The sequence below is a fragment of the Nannospalax galili genome, unplaced genomic scaffold (assembly GCF_000622305.1).
Source record: "Nannospalax galili isolate Female #2095 unplaced genomic scaffold, S.galili_v1.0 scaffold861, whole genome shotgun sequence".
NCBI lineage: Eukaryota > Metazoa > Chordata > Mammalia > Rodentia > Spalacidae > Nannospalax > Nannospalax galili.
This window is the reverse complement of record NW_008345581.1, coordinates 1042053-1064933: the sequence shown is the minus strand read 5'-3', so window position 1 is coordinate 1064933 and position 22881 is coordinate 1042053. Positions and strand designations below refer to the sequence as shown.

Sequence of the window (22881 nt, the reverse complement as noted above, 5' to 3'; positions counted from 1 at the left end):
GCTGGGTTGTACTGGATGCAAAGGATCAGGGAGAGGAAAGGTAAGCCTCGGAGCCCCAGAAAGAGGCTGTCAGCCCCAGAAAGAAGCTGTTGGGTGTTGCAGGACCAAGGAAGTAGAGGGAGGTGAGGGCGGGGCCAGGTCCAGAAGCCGTGCTCCTGGGGCCCAAGGAAGGCAGTAAGTTGGTCTGGGTGAAAAGGATCAGGAAGCAGTATTGGTTCCCCTGGTGTCTGGGGCCCCAAGACTAGGAATGGCGCAGGGCCCAAACTAGTAGGGGACAGCGGGGGACATGGAAGGGTGAATGTGGCTGGGGGAGTCAAGGCGCGGAGGCCTGCGCTATAGACTTACCCCAAGAGGCCTGAGGATAGGAGTGCAGGCTAGGAGCATAGCTGATCTTTTTAAAAATAATTTTTTATACTGTTTGACACAACATGATTTTGCACTGCAATTTTTCTCACGCTACAAAGTTAACTAGTAATCAGTAAAATCTTTGAAATAATTCAGGGATTGAGTTATCTTAGTGGTATACAGCTCAGATTTACACATTCATGAGGGAGAATGGAAATGAGAAGGATGGGGGGAATTGAAGATACTTGCCCAAGCAATTTCAGTTTCAGGGAATCTATCATATACTATTAGAAAAACATATAAAGTCATGGTTATCACATTATTGAGGCTGCAGTAGTTGGTTATGTATAGGTGTAAGGGTTATAGTTTTTTTTCTTATTTATACATTAAATCTATACTATTTATGTAACAAATTTTTCTTTGAACTGTTAAGTATTAATAGACCTTAATGTTAATTTGAGTTGTTATGAAAGTGAAGACATCTTTGCTTTTTTGCTTAGGGTGAAGAAGCTGATGACGATGATATTTACAATGTTCTTTCCACCTTAAAGCGATTAACTTCTTTCCACAAGTATGTCATTTTTTAAAATATTTTATTTTTATTTTATGTGTATAAGTATGTTGCCTGCATGAATGTGACTGCACCCATGTCATGCAATGCTGTGGAGGTCAGAAGAGGGTTTCAGATTCCCCTGGAACTGGAGTTAAGGACAGTTTGTAGCTGTCATATGGGTGCTGGGAATCGACCCCAGGACCTCTGCAAGAGCAGTCAGTGTTCTTAACTGCTGAGCCATCTTCTCCAGTCCCAAGTATGTCATATTTATTATTTAATGTAGATTTATGGAATAACATTCTAGCCAACATATACAAACTGAATGGAATGTTTGACATTCTTACAACAATGAGACCTTTTTGAGAAATACTGAAATATAGCATCAATTTTCCTCATCTTTCAAATTTTCTCTGCATAATTGTTTTTATTTTTTAGTTATTGAAGGTGTAGGATTTTTATTAATGTAGGGAAAATTAATCATTTAATGTATTGAATGCTTAAATCAATCCATATTTAACAAAATATACAAACAATAAGCTAGCATTTTAAAGTTACTTTTCAATTGATGGCATGGGAATGTTATATATGTTGCCTTAAAATTGCAAAATTTCAATTAGATAGAAAGGATATATTGAATAAACCTGATGAATAACATAATGAATATAAAAGCAATATATTCTTTTTTAAAAATATTTTGTTTAGAGCCAGGCGTGGTGGCACATGCTTTTAGTCCTAGCACTTGGGAGGCAGAGACAGGCACATCTTTGTGAGTTCAAGACCAGCCTGGTCTACATAGTGAGTTCTAGGACAGCTGGGGCTACAGGGAGACCCTGTCTCAAAAAGTCAAAAAAAAAAATCTTTTGTGTATTGTTTTTATTTTGTGTGTGTATGTGAGTGTATTGCCAGCATGTATATGAGTGCACTCATGTCATACAATGTCCTTGATGGTCAGAAAAGATCATTGGATCCCCTTGAACTGAATTTACCGATGATTGTTAGCCTCCATGTGGATGCTGGGAACCAGGATTCTCTGCAGCCCCAGCAATATATTCTTGAATGTTGCTCAAAATAGATTTTAGATGTTCTTCACCCAAGAAATAGTGTCAAATGATGCCTATGTTAATTAGGTCTAGTTAGCCATCCTACAATTTACATATTTTAAATATATGATAAATGTAAACAGTGTGTTTTTGTCAATGAAAAAGAAAAAAATAAGACCATTGTTGATTTCTTTAGCCATTCCATAAAATTTACATATTTCAAAACTGTATATATGATGAATATGTATAGTACATTCCTTATTTATCAAATTAAATGAATGAGAAAAGATTTCAGAGAAAAGTCATAAAAGTTATACCCGTGGACTTTTGCTTATTACTGCTCTCTTACTGGATAGATAGAACAATTGAATTTCAATAAAGAAAAAAAAAGGCTTTCAAATTATAATTCACTTATCCCTTCAAGTAGGCTTATTTTCTCCATGGAGGAAGATAAACAGAATTTTGCTGTCAAAAGAAAATCTAGTTGTAGCTCTTAATGAATTCTTCACATTTCAATAGCAGTTTCTGAAATGTGTGCTTTTTAACTGAGTGTGGTAGTACAAACTTACCTGTAATACTAACTACTTGATACACTAAGGGGAAAAGATGTCTTTACCTCAGGAGATCAAGACCAATTTTTGGGTAATATAGCAGCAATTGAGATCCTGTCTGGATGAATGGACGGATGAATCAATGAAAGAAATCCAATCCTTTTCTTTACATACAAGTAAATGTGTTGGAATTTTTATGTAGAACTAAACTTTTCTTTTAAAAAATAATTTGTCATTGCCTGGCATGGTTGCACATGCCTTTAATTCCAGCACTTAGGAGGCAGAGGCAGGCAGATCTTTGTGAATTCGAGGCCAGCCTGGTCTACATAGTGAGTTCCAGGACAGCTGGGGCTACAAGAAGACCCTGTCTCAAAAAGACAAAAAAAAAAATTTTTTTGTCATTTAGTATAAAAGTAGACAGCTGTAGTCAAAACAACTATCTTCATAGTAGAGCACATAAGAATTAAAATGTTTTCATTCAGAAGTCTTCAGCCTACTTAAATAGCTGTATTGCAGATATGAGCTTGCCCATATTTCCCCTAGTTTTATATTCTTCCCATTTTACTGCAGGTTTCTTTCAAAAATATATGAGTAGTTACATATTTTAAGTAACTTCTAATTATTTTTAAAAGAATGGATCTATTTTAAAATGTATTCTTTAGTACAAAAAGTAAATATAGCAACATGAATTTAGGTTAACCATGTAGCAGAAACCTCCTGTTATATGTATAAAATTTATGGTTTCTACTATCAGTTCTTTTTTTCATTTGTTGTCTGTCACATTTTAATGTTTCCTATTTGGGTATTTTTCACTTCAACAAGAAAATGAAATTACTTTTTCTACTTAATGGAATAGTGCTCAAGTTTAAATTTTCTACCACTCTAGAATAAAATTTTTGCATTTTTTTGTTTATTTTAGTGCTCATGATCTCACAAAATGGGATCTGTTTGGTAATTGCTACAGATTATTAAAGACTGGAATTGAACATGGAGCAATGCCAGAACAGGTAAGAATTTATTACTGTTCTTCCTGTGTGTTAGGAAACTAAGTTACTGTGAAATCACATGATTATCCAAAGCATGTTACAGAAAATAGTTGATAAGTCTGCCTCCCTGAATTATTGCCCTAGTGATTATTACCATTGTGAATGTCCCGTATCCAGATGTCTAGAGTAAGAAAAAAAAAAGTTTTGCTATAATATATCTTGAAAATTTAATGATAATGTAAACATTATTGTTCTTTTAGAAAAGCACTATTGCTACAGTAGCAATTTGTAAACTTTCAATTCATTATGTAATAGAACATTTCTAATCATGACTTTTCTGGGAACTCTTCTAGGTTTTAACATGGCTTCTAGCATGGCTTGGTTTTCTAGTAAAACCATAGTTTGGAAGCCTATAGTAGGTTTTAGAACTTTTTGTATTCACAAAGAAGTTGGAGTTGAAAGGATAAGAATTGAAACATTTGCCTAGTCTGATGGAGATGAGTAGTAATTTGCTTAATTCTGTAGGATAAAGGAGTTGTTTTGTATACTACAGACACTCAAGAGACCAAAATTCTAACTTCATATTTACAGGTGATGTTTTGGGATTATCTCATTCATTCCCATTGGTTATAAGAAATGTATAGGTGATGTTTTATTACTCTTAAAGTAACTTGAATTTCAATAGAAGGAGAAAAATAGTAACTTCATACTAATAGTCAATCACAAAAACTGTAGTTCAGTGACTCCAGAGGCTGAGACAGGAGGATCCTGGAGCCCAAGTTCAGGGCTGACCACCCGGGCCAGCTCAATAAGACTACCTCAAAAAAATTTTTGGTTTTAATATATAAAGAAAAGGCAACAATAAAAACAAAACCATTGTAGAAACAATGCTTTATTATTACTATGATTTTATTTTTAATTGCTTGACATGGATTGTGAGTATAACTCAGTGGCAGAGTACTTCCCTAACATGCTCAAGGTCTTGGGTTTGATCCCTAGAATTGGAAAAAATAAAATAAAATTAACAAATGAATCATTTCCTTAATCCCACTCTTTATTTTTTTATTTTATTTTATTTTATTTTATTTTTTATGTGTATGAGTGTATTGCCTGCATGTATGTGAGTGCACCCATGTCATGCAATGCCACCAAGGTCAGAAGAGAGCTTCGGATTCCCCTGGAACTGGAGTTAAGGATGGTTCATAGCCGCCGTGTGGGTGCTAGGAATTGAGCCCTGGTCCTCTGCAAGAGCAGTCAGTGCTCTTAACCGCTGAGCAATCTGTCCAGCCCCTAATCCCACTCCTAATAAACAAAATGTCACTGACTAGGTGTTTTTATTGTCACTTGAGGAAAGAGGACTCTAAAACAAATAACTTTTCTTTATGAAGCTACAAGAAAATGAAGTTATAAAGTTACTCTTTCTTACTAAACTGAGCGCAGTTTGTTTTCTTCCAATATAAAGTTAATGCATATCATTTATTGTAGAATGAGGATAAATATTTAACCATGTTTTTTACTTCATTTATTACTGGCACTCCAATTCCCTTTTTCTTTCGTCTCAATTTTCAGCAGCATAAGCACACTTCATTCTTCTCAAGGTACGCTTCCTACAGCTCTGAAAGGCAATATGACTGTTTTGTTACTTTCCTTGTTTTCTTTAAGAAAGATTAAGAGTAGCACATTTTTGCTTAGTCTAGGGATTTAAACCTAATTTGTTCTTAATCCACGATAGCATCATTATTGTCTCAGCCACTGACTTATACCAGTTTCATGGTGTTGTCTTCCACTCCTAGTACCTCATAGGTGTTCTTCCCCCTTGTATTGGTTTGTTGAATAAGAACATATTTATGACATTGGTTTTAACTTCTCTTAAACACATTCTTAGTTTCTTACCTTGTGTATAAAGTTTGAATGCCTGACTACTAGGTTGTGTTCTTCATGTTAACAGCTCTTATGAAAACATCACTTAAGATACCTAGTATTGAAAACACAAAAACTCTCTTTTCAACTAATTTGTATATAATTATGCAAGTATATGATTTTAGGTTACAGCTGTGTGCTATTAGACAGACTCAAGAGATGTTCTTTGATACCCTTTTTCAGACATCAAAGAACTACCAAAACATTTGCTAGTGTTAACCCTCAGTTATACTCGATGGTTTTAAAGTGCCCCAAAACTTAAGTATCTAGCTGTTTGGCCAGGGACTATTTGGCCATATCCTTTACTGTTTGTTTTCCATGGTGAACAGTTTCTCTGTCTTACTCTTCAGGGCTAGCAGAATGGGAGGCAGGTAGTGTGAGGTTCTTTCTCAGTAATTTATATTTTCTAATTACCAGTAATGTTTTGGCTGTTCCGACTTTGGAATTTGTGGGTGACCAACATGTGAAAAGTTACGTATTCTAATTATTTTTATGACAAGTTAGGGAATTATTCTTAGAAAAACAAATACTTCCTTCACCTTCACAAAATGTCTATTTTCTCTCACTTTTGTACTTGCACATTCTATTTTTAGATTTTTAAAAATATTTAAGGTATTAAAAATATTATTTTTAGCAGTTGCTTCCATTTCAGCCTTTAGTTGATATATCTTCTTGCCTTCTTTAATCTGAAGGCTTTGTGTTTTGTACATTTTGTCGAGTAAAAACTAGTTATTTTATAAAATATTCTCAATTTTGTCTGATGTGTGGCATATTTTGATTTTGATTTTGATATTTGGATTACACATTCTTTTTCTTTCTTTTTTTAGACACGCTCTACCAAGTTTTTATTAAAAGGAAAACTTGTAATAATAGAATCACCTGGATCAGTGATAGCTAATATGCATACTCTGTAGTATTTTCCACTTACTGTGCCCAATTCAATATTATTGCCACTATAGTGATGGACACCACTTTTGGCCAATATTGCATAGTATTCTATTTCAGATTTCCTGAAAACTGGGCAGTTGTTGGCAAGGATGACCAATTTGGACTTGCCCTATCTGATCACCTTCAGAGTCTCCTTGTAGCCAGCACATACTTCCCACTTTTCATAACAAGCTGGAGCCTAGAGTTGGTCAACTCCAGAGACTTTTTGTCTTCTTTGCAGCCACCCACCATTTTCCTGCCTTAGGTGCAGATGGCCCCCAACAAAGAGCAGCCACTAAGTTGGATTACATATTCTTATCAGGAATGAATATTAAGTACTATTCTGTTCTCAGTGCATCATACCAAAAGGCACATGGGGGTGTAATATAATCAAAGTACATTATATACATGTATGAAAATACAATGAAATCCATTATTTTGTATAATTAATATATACTAACAGAAAAAGACAGATGAAAGAGACACATGATGTCAGTTTGTTCACTGTAACTATCACCTTGATCACTTGATTAAAGTGGAATCTGTTGGATTTCTCTTGTAGTTTCCATTGTCATTTTTAATTCATAGATTGTCTGTGGGAAAGTTTTTTAAAATTATAAATAATTCTTTTTCTTGGGAAAGTTTGACGTAAAAGCTTTATATCCATTTATATAATAATTCTTGCCTGAATCAGTACTTCCTAACATGATCACAATCGCTTCTTGGCCTTTTGGCTAAGATCAGTTGTGCTCTCATGATCACAAAATGATTTCTTCTTTGTTTTTTTGGTCTTTTTGAGACAGGGTCTCCCTGTAGCCCTAGCTGTCCTGGAACTCACTATGTAGACCAGGCTGGCCTTGAACTCACAGAGATCCACCTGCCTCTGCCTCCCGAGTGCTGGGATTAAAGGCATGCACCACCACGCCTGCCACAAAATGATTTCTAAAACAATGACTTTCTAATTCTCTTTTGCTTTGTATTTATTGATACTCTAGCATAAGGGACAACTTTCCCTCCTTCTATTTATTCATTCATTCATTTACTAACCTTTATTTTAAATTATTTTTTGATAGCATCAGTACAGACTCATATTTTATTCGACTTGTTATAATTCAGTACTCTTGGTACTTATTTTGGTGCTTGCATTTTTGCCGATTTGTCCAGAGGGAGCTCCTGTGCTTCTTTCAAACCAACTCCTATGTGCTTTTGATATTTTTTTTTAACACTTGTGTTAAGAGTGTGTTGCAGGCCAGGCATGGTGAGGCATGTCCTTAATCCCAGTACTCAAGAGGCAAAGGCAAGCGGATTGCTGTGAAATCAAAGCTAGCCTGGTCTACATAGCATGTTCCAGACGAGCTGTGGCTACAAGACCCTGTCTCAAAAGAACCAAAAAAAGAAAAGAAAAAAGAATGTGTTGCAGGATGTATTTCAGTCTTCCCCCTGAGTTAATGAACTTTAACATATATAAAAAGTATTTAAAAATATACCAGTTTTGTAACAAAAATATTGGCTTGTAAAGCAAATATGTGAAGAAACTGTATGTCTTTATTGTTTCTCCTCATACAGAGATTTTTTTTTTTAATTTAAGTCAAAAAGATGCTTAAAGTTACCCCTGTCCTATTTTTGGATCTTTGTGCCTCTTATCTTTTTGGTATAATTTTGAGCTTAAATGTTGATGGCCACTGAGATTGCTTGGAGGGCAAAGGTATTTGCTTCCAAGCTTGATGATCTAAATTTGATTCACTGGGTTCCACATTTAAGCAAGAGGGAACTAATTCCCAGTTCCCACAAGCTGTTCTCTGACCTCCACATGTGCACCATGGTGTGTACACACACACACACACACACACACACACCACAAAATAAATACATAGACGTGATGTCATCTTGACTAGCATTTGAGAAAAATAAAATATTAAAGTTTAGTATTAATGTATTGTTTCCATAACTCTAAGCAGTTCTGATAATTTGGAAATCAGTGAAGAGCATTTACATTTTTTTGGTAAATATTATTTACTATTGAGTAACAGTATAATTTTTTAAAGAAGAGTAATAGGAATAAAGGGATGGCTCGGCAGTTAAGAGCATGTACTGCTTTTGCAGAGGACCTACAGTACCCAGCACCTACATGAGGCTGCTCACAATCACGTGTAACTCCAGCTCCAGGGAATTCAATACCTCTAACCTCCATGGGCAATGTCAGTCTTGTACACAACACACACAAATAATTAAAAATAATTAAAAATAAAAATAAAAGGAAAGTAATCAGGGCCAAGTATGATGGTACATGCCTTCAATTCCAGCTCTCAAGAGACAGAGGCAGGTGAATTTGAAGCTTGATCTACATAGTGAGTTCCATTCCAGCCAGGCTACACAGTGAGACCCTGTCTCAAAGCAAAAGAAAAGTAATCATACTATTAATATTGGGTCTTTGCAGCAGGGCGTGGTGGCACATGCCTTTAATCCTGGCACTCAGGAGGCAGAGGCAAATCTCTGAGTTTGAGGCCAGCCTGGTTTACATAATAAGTTCCAGGCCAGCTGGGGCTACTGGAAAACCCTGTCCAAAAAAGACAAAATATATAGACGGATGGATGGATGGATGGCCTTTCCAGGCATCATAGAGACTTTTATACTTACAATATACTAAATGCTGTTTTAAATCCTTACACATCTTAATTGCTTAAACCTAAGATAAACACATGGACTATATATAGTTATATTTATATACTGGTGATAAAACTGAAACAAAGAAATGTGTCTAGGGTTCACATAGCTATGGCACACCTACTAAAACCAAGCTTTTCAATTCATTTCATTCTCTTTTCATTCTTTGCTAATAATATGCAGTTAGCATATGATAGCTCAGGCTATGCTTCCACTCTTAAAACATGCCTTCTTGGAGCTGGAGAGATGGCTCGGTGGTTAAGAACACTGGTTGTTCTTGCAGAAGACCTGGGTTCGAATCCCAGCACCCACATGGCAGTTAACAACTGTCCCAGCGGATCCGACAACCTCTTCTGACCTCCGCGGGCATTCATGACATAGGTGCATTTGCCTACGTGAAGGCAATACACACATACACATAAAATTTTTTAAAAAATAAATTTTTTTTAAGTTTAAAAAAAAATGCCTTCTTTTTTTCCCCACCCCATGCATTCTAATGTTTGCTTTATGTCAAATTCCTTTTTGTATTGATCTTTTTTTCCCAAATATCTTTTGGGCTGTTTCAATAGGATCTGTGGGGAGAGATTAGATGCTGGTACTTAATCCGTCATCATGAACTGGAAATCACCACATTATTCAGACTGAACATAATATAGGGGGTGAGTTTAATTTAAGTCAGGTTATTGTTTATGGATAGATTATGGCTTATTTATATGTTGATAAGAGTCATGCTTTCCTAGAAGACTGCACACTTATTTAGCATAGCATTTTGTTTCAGTTACATACGTCTGATTTGTCACAGGCCTGCCATATCAAAAGCTTTTAGGACTCTTCTATCCATTATATATCCAGCCAAAAAGACTGCAGTCAGAATTAATGTCTCATCACCACACAAAGATACAAACACATCCAATTTGCTGCCCTCCTAGTCATTGTGCACAAAACAAAATTATCTGAGTACTGGCCTCTAAGATAAAGCAGTGTGCCAGAAGCACCCTTTACCTCCAGAGACTTTTGATTTTTTCAGTCTCTTCGCTTCCTGATTTCTCTTTTTGCCATACTCCCCAAGGCCCTATTACTACATCCTTCCTTCAGTATTATTTTCTCTTAATGAAAAAAAATAACAGAAACTTCCTGTTTGTTTTAGTAACCTCAGTTTCACTCTCTCTGCAGTCTATATAGTCTAATTCAAAACTGTATGTGTGCATCAGAAACCCCCAAGATTTTTTAAAGCTCTGGCTACTGTCAAATACTAATATGAAAATAGATTAGTATTTTCATAATCCCTTTAGCAGGCTATTTGCCTGTCTCCCATAATGTGAAATGGATATAACTTGCATTTAAGCATTTGTGGCTCTAGAGATTTAGACTATAGATGTATACTTGGCTGTATGTACAAAGGCATAGCTAAAATAGTAACGTTATTTATAAAAAACCTAGTACTTGAAATAATTAAAATGTTTGTCAGTTGAGAACTAGTAAAAATCAGTAGAATACTTTTGATTCTTGGCAATTTTCTAAAGCTATGAATGAAATGGATGCTACCCTGAAACGTTCTGTGTGAGAAGACATTTTATGTTGTATTGAGTGAAAAGGATAGAAGATCATTATGTTTTTAAGGAATCATATAAGATATATATATGTATATATCTTCATGTACACACATCTAGTTCACAGATTATTTCTGGGGTGATATGAAATGAGCTATTAACAGTGACTCTGTTAATAGAAAACTAAAAATCTATAACAGGAAACTTTGAACTGTCCACATTATAAAAATATTAGATATGTCACGCATACTGATGCTTTTTAAATTTAAAAACTAGTTGAATAATTGGAAATTAAAGTTTTATAAAATGCATTACATTAACTCTTAAAAGAGGCCCTAATTAGGTTTAAGTCTAACAAAATAAGTACAAAATCTGTAGGCTGAAAGTTAAATCATTCATAAAAGGAATCAAAGAATGACAATCACTGTATTCATGAATTGGATAACATTTCTTCTCCTTATATTGATTTAATCCAGGTCTATATAAAATCTTAATATGGAAGTTTTTAAAGAAATTGATAATTCTAAAATTTATATGAAAAGACCAAAGAACTAAAGTAGCTAAACGTATTTTGAAAAAGAAGACTCACTATACCTGGTTTCAGAACTTTTAAAGAACTCTAAGCAGTGTAGAATTGAAGAAAAGATAGATAGATACATAAGGAGTTTGAGTAGTTAAAAGCACTGGCTTCTCTTAAAGAGGACCCAGGTTCAAGTCTCAGCATCCACATGGTGGCTAAGAACCGTCTATAACTCTAGTTCCAGGGGAATACAATGCTCTTCTGACCTCTTGCAGGCATTTCTATGACATGGGTGCACTTAAACACATGCAATCAATACACTCATACACATAAAATAAATTTTTTTTTTTTTTTAAAGAGACTCACCGGGCATTGACCAGTTGTAGACCAGGTTGGCCTTGAACTCAACAGAGACCTGCCTGCCTCTGCCTCTGCCTCTGCCTCCAAATTCTAGGTTTAAAGCATGTTCCACCACTCTCAGCTTTGTTTTTTCTAAAGTGGGATCTTTCTCTGTAGTGTAGTCTAGCCTCAACCTCAGGGAAATCCTGCTGTAGCCTCTCAATTGATGGGATTACCTGTATGTGCCACCATACCCTACCCATTGATTTTTAACAAAGACACAAAAGTAGTTTCTTAAAGAAAAGTTAAGGTTTTGTCTAATGGTGATAAAACCCAGTTGGATACCAAGATTCAAAACAAACAGATTGAAAGAACTTTAATCCATATTTCATACAAACAATATATCCAAATTAACAAGCCAGACATGATGAATGCCTTTACCCAGATTTCTTGGGAACCTGAGACTAGAGGATCCCTTGAACCTGGGTGTTAGAGGCCAATCTGAACTACATTGCAAGATGCCTATGCCCCCCCTTACATACACACACAAAAAAAATACACCTCAAAATGATCATAAACCTAAAAGTAAAATCACCTACAGTAAACTTCTAGAAGAAAATCTTTGGGACCTTGTGTTTATCAAAGATATCTTATAAGCCTAGCCCAGTTTCTTAGTAGCATAGGCCTGTAAACTCAACTACCTTAGAGACTGAGGCAAGATCACAAGTTCAAGACCTGCCTGGGCTACAAAGGAAGTTGAGGTCAACCTGGGTAACTTATTGAGACCCTGTCTCAAAAATGAAAAAAATATAAAAAGATATCTAGAGATCTCAGTACTAGAGAAAAAAACTTGCCTAGTATCCATAAGACCATAGGTTAGATTCCTAGTATAAGGGGAGAAAAAAAATCTTACATATAAAACCAGGAGCAGGGCTGGAGAGATGGCTCAGCAGCGGTTAAGAGCACTGCTCTTGCAGAGGACCCGGGTTTGATTCCTAGCACCCACGCCATCCTTAACCCCAGTTCCAGGGGAAATCCAAAACCCTGTTCTGACCTTCGAGGCATTGCAAGACATGGGTACACTCACATACATGCAGGCAGTACACTCATACACATAAAATAAAAATAATAAATAAAATATTTTTAAACCAGAAGCATGGCCCATGAATGAAAAAACTCAGACATGGATCTTTATCAAAACAAAGAACTGACACTGAAGAAAATTGAAGACAGGCCAGTTGTTCACCAAATTTTACAAATTTACTTCTGTCTAGAAAAAATGCAAAGCCCTGACAGGCGTGGCAGCACAAGCCTAATTTAATCCTAGCTGTTGGGAAGCAGAGACAGGCAGATCTCTGTGAGGTCAAGGAAAGTCTGGTCTACGTAGCAATTTCCAGGCCAGCTGGAACTATAAGAAGAACCTGTCTCTCTCAGAAACTAACAACAAAAATACAAAGCTCTCTCAAAAATCCATACTACTTTAGAAAATAGAAGAATTGAACAGATAAGCATACAAAAAGAAACATTATTTGACTCTGGGCATGGTGGCTCATGCCTTTAATCCCAGCGCTCAGGAGGCAGAGGCTGACAGATTTCCTGAGGTAAGATTGAGGCCAGCATGGTCTACATAATGAGTTCCAGGGGGACTGGGAGATTCTGTCAAAAAAAGAAACTTATTTGTTATTGGAGCACTACAAATTAAAGCTACAGTAGAATGCCACTGCAAACCTATTAGGAAGACTAAAGAAGAAATAAAAATCTAATATTGCCAGTTGCTTATGAGGATAGGAAGCAGTTGGAGCTCATACAGGGACAGAAAATTATTCAAGTTGTGAGAGGGCTAGCTATAAAGAGGCAATGGAAAATTTCTGAGATGGTAGAGGTGTTCTACATCTTCATTATTGTGCTAGTAGGTGACTGCATTTTTCAAAACTAGAACTGTATGTTAACAATAAATTTTCTACATGCATAAATTTTTACCTGATTTTTTAATTAATTTTAAAACCCTTTTTTTTTTTTCTTTTTGGAGCAGGGTCTCCCTGTAGCCCCAGCTTTCCTGGAACTCACTCTGTAGACCAGGCCGATCCCTTGAACTCACAGAGAATGAGAAAAGATAAGATAAAAAGTGGTGCTGGTGAGATTCCTCAGCTGAATTCCCAAGGACCCACAGTGATAGAGGGAACCAATTCTTAGAAATTGTCCTCTGCCTTCCACATCTGTACACACACACACACACACACACACACACACAATTTATACAAATAAATAACAAAAATTTTTAATAAGGGACTAGAGAGATGGCTCAGCAGTTAAGAGCACTGACAGGTCTTGCAGAGAACCCGGGTTTGATTCCCATAACCCACATGGTGGCTAACAGCTGTCTACATCTATAGTTCCATGGGATCCAATACCTTCTACTGACCTCTGTGGCCATTGTATTACACGGGTGCATTTACACACATGCAGGCAGTATACTCATACACATAAAATAAAAATATTTTTTAATTAATAAAATTAAAATGAAGCCCAACAAACCCATCTGATTCATTGAGTATTTCAAGGTTTACGCAAAATTCTACAACTGGTCTGCAGAGTGTGTGTCCCCCAGTAGGACTCTTTAATTAGACCTCTGCCATCCAGGGCTTAGGGACCATTGTGGAAGAGAGGACAGAAAGACTAAGAACCAGGTGTAGTGGAACTACCACAAGAAACCGATGTTTCCAGGTGGCTATTGTTAAGGATCCGTAAAATTCCCTAAACTGACCACTCGGACAGTGAGTCTCAGTAAAAAGGCGCGCTTTATTGGAACCAACCAGTTGGGGATGCAGACAGTCTCAGGAGCTGTGCTGCAACCCTGAACAGTGAAAACACAGGGCTTTTAAGCAGAAAAACCACAAGGCAAGGGCTGTCCATAAAAACTATACACAGAATAACCAGGAAAGGATTGGAACAATCTCAGGCTGATTTCCAGAGATTTTACCTATACAGCCATTGGCTGTCTTACCTGGGGCAGAACTAACTTTCTGTTCTGCCCCGAATTATTTCCAGAGACCATACACAGATGTATCAAGTATACTGTCATTGGCTAGCCCACCTGGGGCAGAACGTTCTATCTCTTCTGCCCCAAACCATTTCCATAGAAATCATAAACAGATACCAGGGAAAGGGTTTGAACAATGAAGGGGATTTCCAGAGTTAGGTGGAGGGCAACTTTTTCTCAAGATAGGGAGGGGGTCTGAGGATAAATTCTCTTTCACTAGGAATTTGCTCATATGAACTTAGAGCAATGATGACTACATGCACAAGACCCATGCAAGCTCAAACTGGACAAAAACCCAGCATAGAAGTAAGGAAATGGGTAAGAAGCCCCAATATTAGCTGAGGAACTATTGGCAACTGCTGGGTAAGGGGGAGTTGGTCTTCTTTAAGGGAGTGATGCCAGATAGGCTGACCAGGCTCCATTGGATGAACTCACACCGAGGGACATCTGGGGACACAAACTTTACTCAACAGGTCTTAACAGAACAGAATGCATGAAATCCGGTGGGTTGCAGATAGGGAGTCTAAGGATGATTTAGACGTATTATATGGAATGCACAAAAAATAAAAAATTAATTTGAAAAAAATCATCAGACTAAGGACTTGAGAATTGTCTTAGCAGGTAAGAGCACTTGCCGCTCTTCCAGAGAACCCAAGTTCAGGTCGCAGCACCCACATCCTGCAGCCACAACCACCTGTAGCTCTAGGGAATTTAATGCCCCCCCCTTTTTTAAATTTTACTTATTTTTATTTTATGTGTATGCGTGTATTGCCTACATGTAGGTAAGTGCACCCATGTCGTGCAATGCCCGCAGAGGTGAGAAGAGGTTGTCAGATCCCCTGGGACTGGTGTTACGGACAGTTGTTAGCTGCCATGTGGGTGCTGGGATTCAAATATGGGTCTTCTACAATAACAACCAGTGTTCTTAACCACTGAGCCATCTCTCCAGCCCCTTAATGTCCCTTTCTGGCTTCTGTGTGCACATGAACACATATGTACATAAACACATTAAATAAATAAATAAATTTTTTAAACAAAAAAGCATCAGACTGAAACAAGAACAAAAGAGCCTGAGAAGGTAGCATGTACCTGAAATCCTAGCACTTGAGAGACTGAAGCAGGAGAACTATTTCAAGTTTGAGGCCAGCCAGGGCTACATAATGAGACCCTGTCTTTAATAACCAGAAGACAAAAATGAAAGCAAGAACAGGAGAATATATTGAATAGTGGGAATTTAAAAACCATAGGAAAGTTTGATGTAATCATTATTCTACTTCAAAGCATTAGCATAAAGCTCCAAATTACACACTGATCCATAGTTAAACTTTAAAAGTAAATTTTACCAAATTATTTATATTGACTCTGAATATTCAGTTGACACATGAATATTTATATTTAAAAATCCCTTACAGGCATGGCTTTGGTGAAGTACAGGTGCATATAATGCAACACCATTTATTAAAATCTTATAAACAGCAAAATCAAATATGTCTTTTTTTAACTTTCAAATCCACGCCCATTCCCTCCCCTCTAACACCTCCCATATCTCCCCATCACTTTTTCCTGAACAACTTTGTGTACTCATTCTCTCTCTCTCTTTTTTTTTTAATGGGCCTTTTTGCTACTCTAACATGGTGTTACCTGAAGAGGTAACCCTAAAATCTTTTTTAGGCATTAGATAAGAGCTCCCAAATACTTTTGACATTTTTGGCCTTTGCAGCAGAGTATGTTGCTAAGAAGCCCAAGGACATTTTGACTTTTAGCCAAGAAACTGGCTACATTTCTTTGGAGTCTTTTTACCCTAACTGCCAAGCCAATTCCTACCTCCTATTCTTATCATACCATCCTCTGAAGAGGTTACCCAAATTGCCAGTAGGGAATCAGGACACAGACCGCTCTGGCTTCTTCCATGATGAACAGGGGACACAGGGTGAGGCAATTAGAGTACCCCTTCAGTGGGTCTATCTAAAAGACTCCCAAGTTGCATAACTCTTATCTCTATGGAGAAAAGAAAGTCCTTGAATCGTGAATAAGAGATGTGAAGGAGAAGTAAAGGCAAGAGTAATTAGCATTATAAATTCTAGACAGGGAACTAGAAAAAGTCAGAACATGGCAATTTTCATGTGTTCATATGAGAGTCTGTTGGAAATTCTTGACAAGGGCTTCCAAAAGCATCCCTCTATTGGGTTCCTCCACATTTTTCTTTTGTCTTCCAAGGCTGGACTCTAGAGTAATGGATTCAGGATTTGCTTTCAGGTATTTTGATAGCTGTTGGAGTAGTTAGAATCAGTGTCAGTTCCCTCTCAAAGGCTTCTAGATAGGGGGAGAAAACAAATTTATCCATCATTTTAGAACAATAGCTGGTTGTCTATAGGTGGGCACTACAGTATTGGACCAAAATTTGAAGTCTTACTTCTGGTTAGGAACAAAATCATCAATGAGAAATAATTGTCTGAATCACTTTTTATGTAGACTTAAGCATAATGTCTGGGAAGTGTAATCCCTTGAACTCTTCAAGAAATATACTGACTTTACTCTTTGGTTATACTTTCCTTTTCGGTGTTTAAGACCATACAGCTGGCCCAAATAAATCAATTTATTGTTACACTTAAGGTCATTTGAGGATCTGTTCCTCAGGGGTCACATGGGCTTGGGAAGAGCTCCCGGCTCCTTTCTTTTACCCATTCCATCCATGTGAAGATAAGTCAAGGGCCTGCTCAACCATGGCTGGCTTCACTTGGGAGCATGGATAAGATATTTTCTCTGAGTTGACCCTCCTCTTTGTAGACTGGACACTGGTTAAAGTCCATCTCATGGGGTCTCCATGTCCTCCCTGAACAAGAGGACAGGTGACTCACCAGAGTTACAGGACATTTTGAGAGATGTTCCATAGTCCCGTGGAACTTAGTCAACCATGGAGGGCAAGGAGCAAAAACTGTCCTTTAAGTCCCTCTGACCACAATTGTATAGGCTTCAAACTATGGCTGTTAAACATCCAATAAGGTTCGTTCCACCAGCCCGGTACTTTTAATTATCTTGTGCTGTGTATATAAGGCCTGGGTAAAAAAACAAATATTCTCAGATAAGCCTTGACTAGATATATATTTTGTTCCTTAAAGTAGTTGACTAAACTATGACCATAGAAAATTTAAGATTATGTGTATATTATTTTTGTCTCATCCTTTATATATCATAACAAACCTACACAGACCTTCATCACTTGCTTAGGCTTTCTCATTTTTTCTATCTGTTTTGGAAAATATCTCCATTCCCATATCCTTTTAACACCTTTTACATTCAGGTTCTATTGTTAAGCCAATGTTTGATTAAAGTTTTACTGGAAAACCAATGAATTTGTTGAGCTTGCTTAACTGAGATAACTGAGGGGTTGCTGATGTATGTATGACCTGAGGGTATGCACAAGGGAACGCCTTTACCCACCATGGGTCATACCTTCTCTTCCTAGCCTTCCTCAGATTGAATACTTTAGCCCTTCCCAAATCCGGGAGGCCATGTGTGATCAGGGCCAAATTACAGTTGGCTGGGAAGAGTGGTTGGATAATGTGGTGAGGGTCCAATGACCCTCCTTGGCCCTCCTTTAATGAATGAGCACAACGGTCAGCAGGCCCAATTGCGATGATGTTTAGTGATCAGGCTCAGCTGAAGTCATGATGATGGTAGTTACTTCATGCAGAAGGGACTGCTTTATAGCATCATCTTATTAAAAGGACCACCACATGGAGGCAGGATCCAGGGGCTCTCCGGTCTTCTGCCAGAGGGAGGCCAGAACTCCTCACTCTCTGGCAATCTGCTTAAATAATGTTTTATATGGACTTAAGCCTAATGCCTGGGTTGTGTAATCCGTTGAACTCTTAAAGAAATGTGACCACTGAGGAACAAATCCTCAAATGACCTTAAGAGTAAAACTAAATTGGTGTATTTGGGACTACTGTATGGTATTAAACACCCAAAAGGAAAGTATAACCAAAGATTAAAGTGATCAAATATGTCTTTTTATTATGTATATGTGAGTGTGTAATAAAAAACTACACAACTGTGCTGTTTCAGAGCAAGGGCATTATATACCTGAAGTACAGTAGAAAAGTTTTATCAGCAAGTAAAAGAATATGCAAAATATTCATAGGTTGATGCAGTCATTGAAACCATATTAATAGCCCTTAAACTTGAAGGCTAATTTGAGGGTTCAGTTTTACTGTTATACTTTATAATTCAACTGTTTTTGAAGTACCAAACATTCATTTAAAAAGCTAACAAAGGGACTGGAGAGATGGCTCAGCGGTTAAGAGCACTGACTGCTCCTGTAGAGAGCCCAGGTTCGATACCTAGCACCCACATGGTGGCTAACAACTGTCTATAACTCCAGATCCGGGTGATCTAACACTTTCTCTTACCTCTGCAGGCCTTGCACAACATGTGTGCACTTAAATATATACAGGAAATGTACTAATAGATAAAAAAACCACATGGTAGCTATGAACCGTCCTTAACTCCAGTTCCAGGGGAATCCAAAGCCCTCTTCTGACCTCCGCAGCACTGCACAACACAGGTGCACTAACCTACATGCAGGCAATACACACATACACATACTCAAAAAAATAAATAAAATTAAAATATAAGGGCAAGAAAACGTTCTTGCCAAGCACAAATGAAGCCCTGATTTAATCCCCCAGTACTGCCAATAAGTAAAACCTGACTTAATAAAAGGCTAATGAACTGTGCCTGAGACGCAGCTCAGTAGTTAAGAGCACTTCCTGCTCTTAAAAGGACCAGAGTTCAATTTCCAGATATACCTGGCAACTCAAAACCATAATTCCAGTTCCAGGGGATCTGACACACTTCTGGCCTCTTCAGGCACCAGTCGTGCATATGGTACAAATACATACATCCAGGGAAACAATCATACACATAAAATAAAAATGTCTTGAAATTAACATTTGTCATTATTCCTGGTTGTTGTTTTTTTTTTTTTTTTTTTTTTTGGTCTTTTTGAGACAAGGTCTCCCTGTAGCCACAACGGGCCTTCTGTGTGATTTCTTTTTTTTTTTAAGAAACTTGTAATGGTGTCATTCTTCTATCAAATATCTGTGTATTTTCTAACATTTTTAGGTAGTGTTCTAGTTTGTTTCTTCATTGCTGTGACAAAACACTCTGACCAGTACCAACTTGGGGAGGAAAGCGTTTATTCAGTTTACATCTCCCAGGTCGCAGTTCATCTGGGAGCCCAAGGTAGGAACTCAGGGCAGGAACCTGGAGGCAGGAGCTGGAGCACAGGCCATGGAGGAATGCTGCTTACTGGCTTGCTCCCCTGGCCCCTGCTCAGCCTGCTTTCTTATGCAACACAGTCCCACCTGCCCAGGGGTGGCACCACCCACAGTGGCCTGGGCCCTCCCACATCACTCATCAAAAAGATGCCCCTCAGACATGGCCACAGGCCAGTCCAATAGAGGCAATTCCCCAATTTAGGCTCCCTCAACCTAGGTGTGTCAAGTTGACACTAAAGCTATCCAGCACAGGTAGCATCCAGATTTCTTGATTGTAGGATGATGACCATTTTATTATCCAAAGGAATGTCTTTTTGAAAGTTTAAAATGTTACTCTTGGGGCTGGAGAGATGGCTCGTGGTTAAGAGCACTGACTGCTCTTGCTGAGGACCCAGGTTCGATTCCCAGCACCCACATGGCAGCTACAAACCGTCCTTAACTCCAGTTCCAGGGGAATCCAAAGCCCTCTTCTGACCTCCGGCACTGCACAACACGGGTGCACTCACGTACATGCAAGCAATACACTCGTACACATAAAATAAAAATAATAAATAAAAGAACTTTTAAAATGTTACTCTTAATTATTCTGAGAACTAAGCATAGCTAGTCCTTGTTTACTCATCCACCTGGGTGTTCTCTGATCTGGTTTCTACTCATTCAACTAGTTTATTCCTATACTTATTGTCAGCCTCTTTATCAGTGAAGCCTTCTTTGAAATTACCATTCCTTTGCCCATTTTTACATTATTGCAATATTAATTGGCATACTTTTGTTTCCACATTTAATGTAGATGCCTTGAGGGCATACATCCATGGTAGAGCATGTGCTTAACATGCCCTTGGCCCCAGGTTTAATTCTCAGCACAAAACAATAAAAATAAGATTTAAAAATACATTGAATGTAGGTGCTTGCTTCTCAAGAGAATTTGCTTATTTTTAAAAAAATACTGTCACTTTTTGCTTGTCACGTTGTGAGCTTCTCTTTTTGCCCCTTAATACGTGACCCTCTATGTGTACACTCTGTCAGGCCAATTATTAAATTTTAGTTGTTGATACTTACTTGTTTTTTATTTGATCAGGAATATATTTGTTTTTAAGCCCTTTTGCCTAGCAGAAAGTTTAGGTCCTGAGTGGGCGTGGTGGCACACGCCTTTAATCCCAGCACTTGGGAAGCAGAGGCAGGCAGATCTCTTGTGAGTTCAAGGCCAGCCTGATCTACACAGCAAGTTTCAGGCCAGCTGGGGCTACAGGGAGTATTTCAAAACACTAAGGGTTCAGATACTATTTGCTAACCTTTACTTTGGTCTTTTATAGGTTTCTATAGGTATATCATTGAATATTCTTCAAATGGCTACTATTCTATGTCTTTATAAATGATATATCTGATTGTTATTTATATACTTGCAAAATATCTTTCCTCATGCCTTTTGTGTGTTTTGCTAAACTTTTAAAACTGATACATTATCCTAGAAATTGTACATATTAGATAATGTACTCTTTCAGTGCATAGCAAAACAATAAAAATAAGGTAAAACAATAAAAATAGGTTTATGGAAGATATTTGCTTCTCTGGACAGTTTTTTTTCTTCTAAATATTATCACCACCTCTTGCTGGCCCAGTTGCAAGCCACCAATAAGGTTAAATATACTTCTTTGAATGTTATCATTTCTTAATGGTAAAAACTTTGAATGTACTTTCTTCAGTACAGGTTTTTGAAGTGTGCAGTTAATTCTCATTATCCATAGTAATGCTATGGGGTGTTATTTTTATTCTCATGCTAGAAAATGTACAGTATGAGATCTCTCATTAAAAGACGTGTACAGCACAATACTAACTATGAGCAGAGTTCTGGGCATTAGATTGCTTACAGGCTTTTTTCTGTATTAATGTCCTTATCTTTATGCCACTTATTGCAGCATTTTACCAGTAAGATTTTTGGTATATTTACATAGATATAAGTGTATATTTTATATAATCAATGATCAGTTTTCTCTTTTTCTTTTGAAGTCATACTTACTAAATAAGCCTTTCTCTGCTTTTACAAATAATAATTTTTAAAATATTTTATTTATTTTATGTGTATGAGTGTATCACCTGCATGTATGTGAGTGCACTGTGTCGTGCAATGCTGCAGAGGTTAGAGGGCTTCGGATTCCCCCGGAACTGGAGTTAAGCATGGTTGTAGCCGCCATGTGGGTGCTAGGAATCGAACCTGGATCCTCTGCAAGAGCAGTCAGTGCTCTTAACCACTGAACCATCTCTCCAGCCCCTGCTTTTACAAATAATTTTAATGCACACTTTTTTCTTCTGGTGCTGAGACTTAAACCTGAGGCCTGGCATGTGTTAGACAAGTGCTCTTTCACTGAGTTACATATCTACCCTTTTATTTATACATTTAGATCTTTTGATTACTTACCTGAAACATTTGTTTTAGGTTACCTCTTTAATATTATCTTGCTTGTGAGTGTGCCCTGTTAACCCTTTTATATGGACCATCATTTTATTGCTACAAAGTTACAATGTTATTTTATTGGTTAAGGTGGTTTTTTTACACTTGTTGCTTATAAAACTCTGCTTGTGTTTCTGTTTTCAAGATCATTAGCAAAACAACTTTTTCATTCAGTCTTTTAAGCAGATCACTTAAATGGGATATGGCTTTACATATGGCTTGTAGTATGTTTGGGGAGAAAGTGGTGCTGCATTTGAACTCTGTTAAGCAGAGGCCTCAGGTCATTTAATGTGAATTCCTAGTCCAATATAATTTCCACTATGTACCTAATCTCCTTTTGGACTAGTACAGAGAGAGATTACAAAAAGAATTTATTTGCATTGAACTTAATATCAACATTTTTCTTCCCATCCTTGTTTCAGATTCTTAAATTTTTAATAAACTTGAATGTAGTATCAGTGTCCAAGCTTAAATGTGCACTAATCTGCTTTGTAATTCATTCTTTGGGAAGTCTTAATTTATAATGACAGAAGTTAAACCATTTATTGATTAGATTTTTTTTAACTTGAATATAATGGTCTCTTCAAATTTATAATATGCTGGTAGTGCTAGTGTAACATACCTTGTTACATAGATTCCCTCATTTGTAAAGAACGTATGGAAATTTTAAGTATCACTCCACTTTACTAAGATATTTGTTAGTTTTTTTTAATTA

At 37.2% G+C, this 22881-nt stretch overlaps 1 protein-coding gene across 3 annotated transcripts in view; it reads left to right on the top strand.

The window, feature by feature from the left end:
- Window positions 1–22881, top strand: part of Stag1 (stromal antigen 1) — a 421107-nt gene that overhangs the window by 317804 nt on the left and 80422 nt on the right. For all 3 annotated transcript variants that reach the window (XM_029567624.1, XM_008841643.3, XM_008841645.2), the window contains 2 exons: window positions 846–916; window positions 3409–3496. In XM_029567624.1, the coding sequence (XP_029423484.1) occupies window positions 846–916; window positions 3409–3496 (159 nt within the window). The remainder of the gene's footprint in view (window positions 1–845; window positions 917–3408; window positions 3497–22881) is intronic.